We start from the raw sequence: 13,486 nt of genomic DNA, 5'->3' as shown, positions 1-13,486 counted from the left end.
TAGTCCTTGGCAGGGTGTGTATGTGTCCCACACTTGGCAGGGCTCCCATCTTTGTAAGGCAGGCTCTGCAGCCTTGCTCTCTGGGCACTCAGATCAGCCGTGCCACCAACAGCAACGTGGAAGTGAGGGTTGCAATACGCCATGCCAAGGCCCACTTATAGAAAATTAATTAATTTTAACAGTTAATGTTTTTACTTATTTTGCTAATTTTAAATCTCTTGGTAGACATTTACCAGTGTTGGAATGAAAGGTACTATATTGATTTGAATCGTAGTGCTGTCATATAACAAATACTAAACCTTTTTTTTTTTTTTATGTATAGGTAGTATATATATGTTGTGTGGATGCGGCCCACATAACATATAGAGAGCTGCATATGCGGCCCACAATGGTAAATATGTTGAGAACCACTGGTCTAACCTGTTCTTAAAAACCTCCAATGACAGAGATTCCACAACCTCCCTAGGTAATTTGTTCCAGTGCTTCATTACCCCTACAGTTAGAAAGCCTTTCCTAATGTCTAACCCAAATCTCCCTTGCTGCCATTTAAGCCCATAACTTCTTGTCCTGTCCTCAGAGGTAATGAGAACAATTTTTCTCCCTCCTCTTTGTAACAACCTTTTATGTAATTGAATCCTGTCCCCCCTCAATCTTCTCTTCTCCAGACTAAACAAACCCAGTGTTTTCTATCTTTCCTCAGAGGTCATATTTTCTAGACCTTTAATCATTTTTGTTGCTCTCCTCTGGACTTTCTCCAATTTATCCACATCTTTCCAGAAATGTGGCGCCCAGAATTGGACACAATACTCCAGTTGAGGCCTGATTAGTGCAGAGTAGCATGGAAGAATTACGTCTCATGTCTTGCTTACAACACTCCTATTAACACATTCCAGAATGATGTTCACTTTTTTTGCAACAGTGTTACACTGTTCACTTATATTTAGTTTGTGATCCACTATAACCCCCACAACCTTTTCTGCAGTCCTCCTTCCTGGACAGTCATTTCCCATTATGTATTTGTGCAATTGATTATTTCTAAATGTAGTACTTTGCATTTGTCCTTATTGAATTTCATCATATTGATTTCAGACCATTTCTCCAGTTTGTCAAGATTATTTTTAATTCTAGTCCTGTTCTCCAAAAGTGCTTGCAACTCCTCCCAATTTGGTATCATCCACAAACTTTATCGGTGTACTTTCTATGTCATTATCTAAATAAATTATGAAGATATTGAATACAACAACACCCAGGACAGATCTCTGCAGGACCCCAACCAATATGTCCTTCCAGCTTGATTGTGAACCATTGGTAATTACTCCTTGATTTTGCTTTTCCAAAAAGTTGTGTACTCACCTTATAGCGGGTTCATCTAGACTTTATTTCTCTAATTTGTTTTTGAAAAGCTCATATGAGACTATCAACAGCCTTACTAAAGTCAAGATATATCACATCAACTGCTTCCCCCCTTCCCTGTTTGTCAAAGATGGATATTAGGTTGGTTTGATGTGATTTGTTCTTGACAAATCCATGTTGACTGTTACTTATCACCTTACTTCCAAACTGATTGATTGATTATTTGTTTAATTATCTTTCCAGGTACTAAAGTTAAGCTGACTGGTCTATATAATTCCCTGAGAAGTCCTTATTTCCCCTTTTATAGATAGGTTACCTATCTATATACTCATAAGGTACTATATATTTGCCCTTTTCCAGTTCTCTGCTCTCTCTCCCATCCTCCATTAGTTCTCCAATGACATCCCTGTAAAGAAAATAAAAACAAGTATACCTTACTATAACAGTATAGTATTAGAGTTTGGCGCTATTACTATAGAATAGGGCAATATTTTTTTATAGTGATGGCTGTCACCTGATAACTATAAAATGTGAGTTTGATGGTTTGTGAGTGTATTCATGACTCATGCAATTCACAAGGAGATGATGATGATTATTGCAGAGTGCCGCAAGAATCACAGCTCTAAAGTACATGTAAAAATACGAAAGATAGTGTCTCTAATCTAGGTCAGATAGATCCAATACTGTACACTCAAACTACGAACGTTGAGAAGATCAGCGTAGGATAGACTATATGTCATTTCTTAGGTCCTGTTACAATTTCATGACAACTTTGCAAGGCTGCATCACCCCAGGAACAATATCTATTCATCGGCTACCTGTTCTTTACCATGTTTACTGATGATAATGAGAAAAATAGTTACATATGTTCTGTGGTTTATACAGTCAGATACTGAGATTATGTAGAGGTGTGGTAACCATTCTGTGTTAAAGCAACATTTTTGTTGGTGTCCAGTTCTGCTCCCATTGATGCTAATAGGAGTTTTTTGCAAATGACTTCAGTGAGAGCAATATCAGACCCAGTTATGGAATAGCCTTAGTCACATCATTGTTAAGATTGAGTGGAACTTTCTGTTTAGAACTGATTCTTGAAAGTGCTCTAAAATCCACACGTTACATTGCACTCCATATGTTTATGGAAATATGCTTATGAGTATGAATATAATGTAACTGGAATATGCTTTATGCAAAAGGTCTCTTGTAAGGTATCATTACAAAACTTATAATCTACTGAGTGTGTTCATCCTATTTGTATGACTGTATCATTATTGTATCTGAAGCTAGAAATATAAAGTATTACTGTGAAGTTCTATTGTAACTATGCAAAGTGTGGGCCATTAATGGTGGCTTGGAATCTTGATGGTTCCCATTAACCAGGAAAATTGGTTGTAAATGGCTCTGTTTACTTGCAAACCTTCCTGGGTACGTGCAGGCCAACCCTGAAAGAATGGAGAATGAGGTCTTACAGTGACATGTGATCATGTCACCTGGTACTGGAATCCATCTTAAACCTGGTGCTTTTCCATTTAGAAGGAAAGATGGGAACCCAGAGAGAGACAAAAGATTCCCGCCTTGTGCCAAAGCTATAAAAGGGGGTGGAACAGAACAAAGGAGGCGGCAGTCATAAGAAATCCCCCAGTTACCACCTGAGCTGGAACTAACAAGAACTGTACTAGGGAAAGGATTGGGCCCAGACTAAGAAGGAGTCTAGTCTGTGAAAGAAGCTTATTGGAACATCTCTGAGGGTGTATTCAGTTTCTTAATGTATTAGGCCTGGACTTGCGTGTTTTTGCTTTATTTTACTTGGTGACTTACTTTGTTCTGTCTGTTATTACTTGAAACCACGTAAATCCTACTTTTTATACTTAATAAAATCCCATTTTATTATTAAACCCAAAGTAAGTGATTAATACCTGTGGGAGCAAACAGCTGTGCATATCTCTCTATCAGTGTTATAGAGGGTGGACAATTTATGAGCTTACCCCGTATAAACTTTATAGAGAGTAAAACGGATTTATTTGGGGTTTGGATCCCACTGGGAGCTGGGTGTCTGGGTGCTGGAGACAGGAGTACCTGCTGAGTGGTTTTCAGTTAAAGCCTGCAGCTTTGGGAACGTGGTTCAGACTCTGGGTCTGTTTGGAGCGGAGTAGCGTGTCTGGCTCAACAAGACAGGGTTCTGGAAGTCAAGCTGGCAGGGAAAACGGGCTCAGAGGTAGTTTCAGCACATCAGGGGGTCTCTGTGACTGAACCTGTCACACCACATGCAAAGTCAGATTTTCCTGAAAAATGTTATGCCGGTTGAAGGCAGAGTTAGTGGTGTAAATTTGGGATCATTTGGTCCAAATGTTCCTGAGGTAAAGCCCTTCAAAAATGTATATGATTTTAACATTTTCATGTTCTTATAATGCTTTTTACACCGAGCTAGGGAAAAACTGTGGCCCTAATCCTAATCAAATCTATATAATTGATCTGCCCCTGAGCAGAGGGAGACTGGACCCAGGGTATCCCACCTGGGTTCCCTAACCACTGGATCACAGAGCCATTCTCACATGCTGTCTGTCTCTGGTTCAATGACTATTTAAGTATTTATCCAGAGTGGAACAGTTATTGGGCCAAAGAGAGAAAAAGAGAGGGGCAGGCAAATGGTGGGGCCTTTTGGAACGGGTGGAGTGGGGGCGGGGCCTTGGGCAGAGCTGTGGTTGAACACCCTCTGGAAAAGGAGGAAGCCGACATCTGTGACAAGCACCGTCTCCCTAGCCAGACCAAAGCACAGAGACCGTGTGGAGTTCTGACCCCGCCAAACACATGGCTGCCCTGCCCAGAGGAATCTGGGACCACAACAGGATGCCACCCAGTGGCCATGAGGGGATACTATTAGAGATAAGTCACCACTGCAACTTGGACTATAGGGGCCATGCCTCACAATGAAGGGACGGCAATAGGAAGTAGCTCACTGCAGTGAATGTAGTCTCCCTCCTGGGAGGCCCCCTACCCAAGAGTTGACTTACACGGGGCCCTGGGCTGGGACCTGGTGGAGTGGGAGGGCCTGGGTTCCCCTACCTCCCCCTCAGCCTTAAAGTCTGGGGCACCTTGATCAAGCAAGGGGCTGGAAGTTGAGTCCTCTAACCACTAGGTTGCTTGGCCCTCCAATCCTCCCTGTTACAGTCCCATTCTATTATTTAAAATTTCTAAAACTATGCTTTCATTTTAGTTGCTTAAAAATAAAAGAAAGATAAGGCCTGGCAAATTCTCAAAACAAAAATATTATTTAAAAAAATTAAGGTTGTGGAATTACAAAATCTATTTACTTGTCACACAATTTAGAAAACCAAGCACTTAAAAATAAATCTTGCACTGCCAGCTGATTGGATAAATTATTCTCATTAAGTATAAAGTAATATATATTTAATATTAAAGAATCAACCTTCAGAGTTAAAGTTATTGTGCTGTAATGAAATGTGTTCTTTTATTATATCAGCAAGATAATGTTGCCAATTCTTGCAATTTTACCATGACTCCTGCAACAGTTGGTATATTTCTTAAAGCTCTAGCTGCTGGGATCACATTATCACCTGAGAACCTCAGCTTTCATAAAAAAAAAAAAAGTAACCTTTTAGCATTCATACTTAAGGCTATGATTTTGGCACATAAATTTTTAGTAAATTTCATGGCAGAGGTGTGGGAAAAAGCCTGTAAGTCACAAAAGGGGGCATGAGAGTCCACCCTGCACCCACACCACAGCAGAGATGCATGTACTGTGGTGCTCTGTCTAGTTCCCTGCTCTCTGGGCATTGCGACCTGGCACACAAGATCACATTCAGGTTTGATGTGTCTGTCCCTTTTGCCTCCATCTACGGAGGAGGGATAGGCCACAACATCTAGAGCAGTGAGCTGAGACCAGCCTTGCAGGACAGCAACTGCCACTGCAGAGTGAAAAGCAACAGAGGGTCCTGTGGCACCTTTAAGACTAACAGAAGTATTGGGAGCATAAGCTTTCGTGGGTAAGAACCTCACTTCTTCAGATGCAAGTAATGGAAATCTCCAGAGGCAGGTATAAATAAGTATGGAGATAACGAAGTTAGTTCAATCAGGGAGGGTGAGGTGCTCTGCTAGCAGTAGAGGTGTGAACACCAAGGGAGGAGAAACTGCTTCTGTAGTTGGATAGCCATTCACAGTCTTTGTTTAATCCTGATCTGATGGTGTCAAATTTGCAAATGAACTGGAGCTCAGCAGTTTCCCTTTGGAGTCTGGTCCTGAAGTTTTTTTGCTGTAAGATGGCTACCTTAACATCTGCTATTGTGTGGCCAGGGAGGTTAAAGTGTTCTCCTACAGGTTTTTGTATATTGCCATTCCTGATATCTGACTTGTGTCCATTTATCCTCTTGCGTAGTGACTGTCCAGTTTGGCCAATGTACATAGCAGAGGGGCATTGCTGGCACATGATGGCATATATAACATTGGTGGACGTGCAGGTGAATGAGCCGGTGATGTTGTAGCTGATCTGGTTAGGTCCTGTGATAGTGCTGCTGGTGTAGATATGTGGTCAGAGTTGGCATCGAGGTTTGTTGCATGGGTTGGTTCCTGAGTTAGAGTTGTTATGGTGCAGTGCGTGGTTGCTGGTGAGAATATGCTTAAGGTTGGCGGGTTGTCTGTGGGCGAGGACTGGCCTGCCTCCCAAGGTCTGTGAAAGTGAGGGAGTGCAGGACAGACTTCTCACAGACTTTATTCAAATTCATTTTACTGTGAACATCATGACCCCTGTGTCAAAATCACAGCTTTACTCATGGTTGCAGAGAAATGCTTGAAAACACAAACCCTAAATGCACCAGAAGTCAAATGAAAAGACAAAAAATGGGGTGGGGAGAGATACATTATTTTATAACTCATGACTTTTAAGTCAGACTTAATGTTGGCAGGTGACTTATGATTTTTGAATGCCAGATGTTGGCTATACTGCCAACCTTAACTTTTGGGGACTTTTTCAATATTTGGAATATTGATATTTTCCTTCTCTGGCTATTGTCATTTTGGTGTCCTGAAGGAGACCCAGCATTGAGTCCTTATATCAAATGTCTTCCCTTCCTGCTTCTGCCTGGTAGCTGTAGTGTCAAAAAAACTGATTTTGCTACTGATCATAAGAAGGTGACACAGAGAAGTGTTAGCAAGAAATTGAAACTTTATTTCCTGACTCTCTTGGTGAGGGTTATCCCAGGGCAGGGGTCACTCTCCATTGACTCCAATGCCTGCTGTTACCCCAATCAACCCATGGCTCCTTCTGCTCCAGCTACTGACCCAGCTCAGTCCTGTGCACTACTCTCCCCACGCGCTTCCCCAAGCCCTACCCCTTTGCCACCACCCTGGGCGCTGCCCCCTAAGGCAGAGTTGAACCTTCCGCCTCGGCGTGCGTTTGGCACCTCAGCCCCGCTGTGACGTCACGGCGCGGTTGCTACGGGAACACCAGGGGTGTGCCTGACGGCTGTCGTGAAGCAACGGGACTACTAGAGCTGTGGGGGGAGCTTAGGCCCTGTCTCCCCCTTCTTTCGGGCGCTGACTCCGCGCCACTCCCCCTTCCCCGCCGTATCGCCGGAGGAGGCGGTGCTGCCGCTGTTTGCTATGTAGGGGGCCTGGTGCGGGCGGATCCGGAGGCCGCTGTCCGCCTCTTGGGAGCGGGGGGGGCCCGACTGCCGGGCCGGGGGGTCCGGCGGGATGTTCTCCAAGAAGCCGCATGGGGATGTGCGGAAATCCACGCAGAAGGTGCTGGACACCCGCAAGGACCCGCTCACCCGCCTCAAGCACCTGCGCGTCCTCATCGGTGAGGCCCAGGGTGGGAGCGAGGGAGGCCAAGCGAAAGGTGTCCCGGCCCGGGGGCCGTGGAGAGCGAGAGGGGCTGGGCGGGGAAAGGTGCCCTGGCCTGGGGTGTGTGGGGAGGAAGAGGGGCCCAGGCTGGAATGGGGGTGGGGGCGGTGCTCCGGTGTGGTGAGCGAGAGGGGTCTAGGCGAGGACGGGGGGAAAGTGCCCCGACCCGGGAGGCGTGCGGAGCGAGAGGGGTCCCGGCCCCGAGGGGCAGAGGGGTGGGGTCACTCTAGTCTGGAGTGTGTTACAGTGCGCCTTGTGGTTAGCGACCCAGGCTTGTGGGGTCCTCCTGATGAGCCCTGGTTGGGTGCTTCCTCCCTTCCTCGGCTGGCGGCGGGGCTTCTTGGCCCAGGTTCCTGGTTTAGAAAAACACAAAACTTAGAGGCTTGTGTCTGCCCAGCTGCATGGGTGAGGGACAGGGAGAGGGGGGAGGATGGGCGGTGTTGCCTGGAGGGGGTGGGTGGAGTCTCACCCAAAGATAGGAGGGCAGGCCCAGAGCCTCACACCAAACCTCTTTGTTGGCATGATAATCTACACGGTGTTGATTAAGTGTAAATGACATTAACATTGAGTGTTCGTAAGTAGCTCACGTCATGGAACATCTGCTTGGAACAGGGCTTTGCAGGAGTGCCTGGGATTTATTCCTGTGGTCCTTGAGCATTGCTCTGCCATTCGCTGAGGCAATTTTTGAGGTGGAGTGAAGGGTTAATTAAATTCATGCCTCCTCTTCCTTCCCCCCCCCCCACCCTCGAAGCCCTGTAATATGAAAGACTACAGTAATGATGAGTTTTTTAGAAGTTGAAATTTATTGGAAGTTGTGGATAAAAAGGGAGAAGTTTGTGTGTTTAATTTGTCCTGTGAAAGAGATATATGCTAGATCTGTATAAATACGGCAAAATTGTTTGATATCTTTGAATAAAAACTGCTAATGAGCTTTAATGGCATTTGTAACCCCTCTTATCCACGTTACATAAATGCTTGTATTAGCAAATTTTGTTTGTAAGAATTTTCACAGTAACAGCATCACAAATACTTGTTAAAATGTATTCAGATGTGTATTCGTGCTGGACGTGTTCCTGTAAGCTCCCTTGGGTTTGGGAGTCCTTCAGTTGGAGTGGAATCAGCACTAAGCAGTAGCTTAGTACAAATAGTGAATGATAAGTAATGAATACATGATGCAGTAGTCATGGTGATGATAATTTGTTAGAGGTCAGTAGGTTGAAATAACAAATACATTTGTAAAAATCCAAGTCTGTTCAAGGATAATTGGAGAACAGAAAAAGAGATTACGTTCACTGCAAATAGTGAGCTGTGTCCTGTTTTTCTGCCCTGAAATACATTAGGTGCAATTGTGGGTCTGTCACTTTCTCTACGTTTGATTTGAGCTGGGTCAAGAAGAGTGACCTTGGTGCAACTGTGTTTCTTAGTTTTTGGGTAGGAGTCAATGCTCCAGGCTGTTGTTATTTGGGGGGTATATAAGTTTCTCGTCCTTACAGTTCAAAACTGCCAAGAAAAATGGTTATTGGTATTTGTTCCTCTAAATGCCAATGCAAGGGTACAACTGTTAACATGTGGCAGCCTTACCGTTTACAACACTTATAATTACACTGTCTCAAAAGAGGATACTACATCCTTGTAATTAACTTCTCTTACTGCTGGGGTGGGCTGGAACAGCTATCTCCCTATCCTTGAAATCATTAAATTGTTCTTACCTGTTTATACTGGACCAATTGTGGCTTGTGCTGTGTATAAATACATAAACTGCCAGATAACACAGCTTTTAATCAACCAGAAAGCTCTTAATCGGCATTTGATATTTTCCAATACAAATCTTCAATCTAGTAACCGGGTAGTATACTGCCCAGGAGGTTATGCAATTGCACATTCTGCACTCTACTTTTATTCAAAAGAGGCAGAAGACAAGTAACTTCATCTTCTCCAGTAGCAGCTGTGTTAGTCTGTATCCGCAAAAAGAACAGGCGTACTTGTGGCACCTTAAAGACTAACAAATTTATTAGAGCATAAGCTTTCGTGGGCTACAGCCCACTTCACGAAAGCTTATGCTCTAATAAATTTGTTAGTCTCTAAGGCTATGTCTACACCCAGCCGCTAGTTCGGCGGCTGGGAATCGAAGTTCTGGGTTCGACTTATCGCGTCTTGTCTGGACGCGATAAGTCGAACCAGGAAGTGATCGCCGTCGACTGCGGTACTCCAGCTATACGAGAGGAGTACCGCGGCGTCGACGGGGGAGCCTGCCTGCCGCGTGTGGACCGAGGTAAGTTCGAACTAAGGTACTTCGAAGTAGCTGAAGTTGCGTACCTTAGTTCGAATTGTGGGGTAAGTGTAGACCAAGCCTAAGGTGCCACAAGTACTCCTGTTCTTTTCATCTTCTCCAGCATTTGAAGAGGTCTGCAATAGGAACCAGCCTCACAAAGGAACAAAATGCAATTCTGAATTTATATTATTTGGTTACCCTTAGTCTGTGTATTGTTTTGTTTGATTTGAACTTCGAGTATTTACTTCCACTCCTTTGGAAGTTAGATATGGTTGATAAGAAACAAGGGCTGCAGCTCTATTAGGAACATCATCACAATGTCAGCTAATGGTTCTTAATTAATCTGAGGTTTTTGCAATGACTTTAAAACAGACTAAATCAGTTGGGGCATGTTTTCCTTTGACTTTTCCTCCCCCCACCACATCCATAGAAACACAGCACCTGCCTGTTCCATTTGCCACAGTCTACATTACACAGCTTTTACTGACATGGATGTGTCGCTACAGCCGTGCTGCTAAAAGTCGTGCAGTGTAGCTGCTGTTTGTCGGCTCTCCTGCCTCCAAAAACTTCCACCCCCAACAGGCGGCGTTTGCGTTGTCGGCAGGAGAGCGCTCCTGCCGACAAAGCGCTGTTCACACTGGCGCTTGTTATCAGCAAAACTTTTTTTTTCTTCCGGGGGTTTTTTTTTTTTTTTTTAACATCTCTGAAAGACAAAAATTTTGTTGTTCAATTGCCAGTGTAGACATAGCCTTAGAGTACAGTCCAATGCATGACTATGTAGACGAAGGCAGATTTGCTGGGTGTGAATCTCTCTCACATCCTTTCTTTTTTTGCCATGATCTGGCTACAAAATTGTGCCTTCTTGCAGATGTGCACTCCTACATATCCGTGAATTGGAAAAATGACAGGACTTATTCTGCATGGTCCTATTGGCACCTCCCACATACACACTTGACAATAAAAGAAATGGATTGCTGATTGTCTGTCTGTAATCTTCTATTCTGTAAGGATTACTCCTTCCCTTCACTCCTTAAAAACACATGGCGCTCACACACACAGTGCAAGCAAATCTGCTGCTTGTTTACAAAACACTCTGCCTCTTCTCCCATCCTCCTTTCATGATTGGTCTGCAGGACCAAATTTAAAAATATTGGTGCCAGTATCAGATAGATGACTGATAGTAATAGATAAGGATAACTGTCTGCATTTATTTGGTACACCAGGAGTTATCCCCTAGTCTGAGCAGTGAAGTGTTGTATCTTCCTGTTTACCATCTTCTGTGACTACTCCACCACATTGTAATAGTGGGCACTCTGCCATATGCTCCAGGGGAGCCAACCCAACCACTCCAGTGTCGTCTCTGGGAAAAGCTTTCCCCAATCTCTGCTCTGTTTTGCTTCCCCCCCATCTTTGTGAAGACTGACTTTTGTACCTGTCAGATCACTTCTTTCCCCAACTCCTGCATATCAGCAAGTTGTAGCAAAAGGAGAATCCCCCAGCCATTTCACATCCATCAGAGAAGATAGGAGTTTACCTCCCTTCATAAACTTTAAACCCCTTTAATGGAGCTGCAAAGTACACTGACAGTAACCTACTTGGGAGCTGAATCTCTGTTGTATACTTAATGTTTGGTCCAGTAAGTGATTGTGTGACTACAGATCCAAGCCCTGGACAGTCACTGCTTTATTAGAACTCTTTGCATGTGTTAATAAAATAATGGAAAAAGGAGAATCAGCTGACATAACTTGTTTAGATTTTTCAAAAGGTCTCTGACAAAGTCCCTCATAGGAGGCTACTAAAATAGTGAAGTACAATAGTCCTGGTAGGAGAGGCAGAGTGCTGGCATGGATCAGAAATAGAAAATAAAGAATAGGAATTGTCAGTTTTCATCATGACAAAGGATTAGCAGTTGGGTGCTACATGGTTCTGTGTGAGGACCAGTGTCTAAATATATTTAAAAGTGGAGGAGGCAAGCAATGAGCTGTCAAAACATGTAGATGACACAATATTGTTTAAGTTGGTCAAAACCAGAAGAAACCTAACCAAACTAGATGAATGGACCACACAGTGACAGATGAAATTTATTGTTGACAAATGCAAAGTAATAGACATTGGAGGGAATCATTTGAATTAGTTTTGCAGCTCAGTTGGTTCTAAAGTAACTGCATCATCTTGAGAAAACTACCTTGGCATCGTTGTGGACAGCTCAATTGAGACTTCTGCTCAATGTGCAGTAGCAGTCAAAAATGCAAACGGTGTTATGACGCATAAAGAATAGGATAAAGACTCATATGGAAAATATGCCATATAAACAATGATATGTCATCACATAGAATACATCACAAAAAGACTAACAGAAGGTAGAAAGGGTTCAAAGATAGGAGATAAAAATGATTCAGATCTGGAAAACCTCTCGTATGAAGAGAAATTAAAAGGATTGAGACTGTGGACTTGAGAGGGCATATAAGTACACAAAATAATAAATGAGATAGAGAAGGTAAAAATATCTCTTCACTTTTTCTCATTATACAAGAACAAGGGGAAATGCATTGAAATGGAAAAGTGGCAAATTCAAAACTGATAAAAGGAAATATTTTTCACACAATGAAGATATGGATATAATTGTGACAAGATTTTTATAGAGACCAAGACCGTGGCAGCATCCTAAAAAGAATTAAACGTTTCTGTGGATAACAATAATACCCATAATTACAATAGTAAATCTATATATATATTTATTTTAAAGTACGAACGGATGGAAATCCTTAAGTGTTGGGGCATATCAGCCTCTTGGCTAGGTTGCATCTTTCCCTTGGGTCCAGTTTTCCCATAATTGCCTACTGCAGTGTTTTCTTTCTCTGAAGCAGCTGGTACTGGTCACTGTTGGAAACAGGATTCTGAACTAGATAGACCAGTTTTGATCCAGTATGGCAGTTCCTATGTTCATGTGGAAACTTTGTTTTGTAGTCATCAAGAACTTGTGTGTGTGGCATATGCTTTCTTAATGGTATCGATATATTTCAGTGTGGTTTTACTGAGCTAGGGTGACCTGGTTTTCTTTAATGTGAGCCACCTTGGATTTTTAGAGGACGTCCAACTCCACATGCTTTAAAACACAGCAACCTGAAGCAGGGACACTGCTTTCTCCCTGTACAGGAGAAAGGAAGCTATTCATATGTAAATACCTCCTAGTTTTATCTCTCATGGCCTGCCTGAGGTGACTTGAGTACTAATGGGCCATGTCTTTGGAGATGAGTTCCATCTGTTGGGGAAGGCTGCTAGTTGTTCAATCCAGGGGCAGCCATTGAGCCCGTCTTAACAGGCCGGGTAGAGGTGTGCTTCATGATCCTTATTATTGAGGTGGGTCTTGCCTTCAGAATAAATTAGACTGGAAAATTGCCTTATGTTGGTTTGGAAAACTTTACAGATGCTAAAATTGGGTTTTATGGTAGCGAAGCTATCACTTCTCTGCAATATTTCCATGACTTCCCCCCCCCCCCCATGATAATTGATAAAAATTGCCATGACTAGTCACAGGATTCTTGATCAAAAGATGCTTTTAGTGAATTGTGTGTGTGTGCACACAGACACAAATGATCAACAGTTATAGTGAATGAACTGCAGAAAAGTTACATGATAACTGTAATGTAGTGCTAAGGAAAACTAAACCCCAGTTTCATTATAGTGGTCCTTCAAATACTGTACTGGCTGGGGTCCCTATTTTCTGTGGTAATACAAATTAATAATACATGATGGCTTTTTTTTTTAACAAGGGGTTGGGGAAATTTTTCAGTTAACTAAATTTTTAAAATAAATTACTGTAATGAGGTAGATCATTTCACCTTTCATGAAGGTGAACTTTAACAATGTAGACTTGCTCTGCTGCCATGCCATCAATATCTGAACTGGTGCTTCCACTTGATGAAGCAGAAGGCATAAGAAATATAATATTTTTCAGTCAGACTGTGTAAATGTGCCAAAAAGCAAATACTCCCTCAAATTCCT

General features: G+C 43.0%; 1 protein-coding gene across 2 annotated transcripts in view; it reads left to right on the top strand.

The window, feature by feature from the left end:
• Positions 1-7,059: 7,059 nt before the first annotated feature.
• Positions 7,060-13,486, top strand: part of RALGAPA1 (Ral GTPase activating protein catalytic alpha subunit 1) — a 240,762-nt gene continuing 234,335 nt past the window's right edge. For both annotated transcript variants that reach the window (XM_024195992.3, XM_026651454.2), the window contains exon 1: positions 7,060-7,165. In XM_024195992.3, coding sequence (XP_024051760.2) covers positions 7,060-7,165 — 106 coding nt within the window. The remainder of the gene's footprint in view (positions 7,166-13,486) is intronic.

This window comes from Terrapene carolina, unplaced genomic scaffold, assembly GCF_002925995.2.
Source record: "Terrapene carolina triunguis isolate 2854851 unplaced genomic scaffold, T_m_triunguis-2.0 Scaffold96, whole genome shotgun sequence".
Lineage (NCBI taxonomy): Eukaryota > Metazoa > Chordata > Testudines > Emydidae > Terrapene > Terrapene triunguis.
The sequence above is the reverse complement of the archived record's forward strand: the minus strand, read 5'-3'. Positions and strand labels throughout refer to the sequence as shown.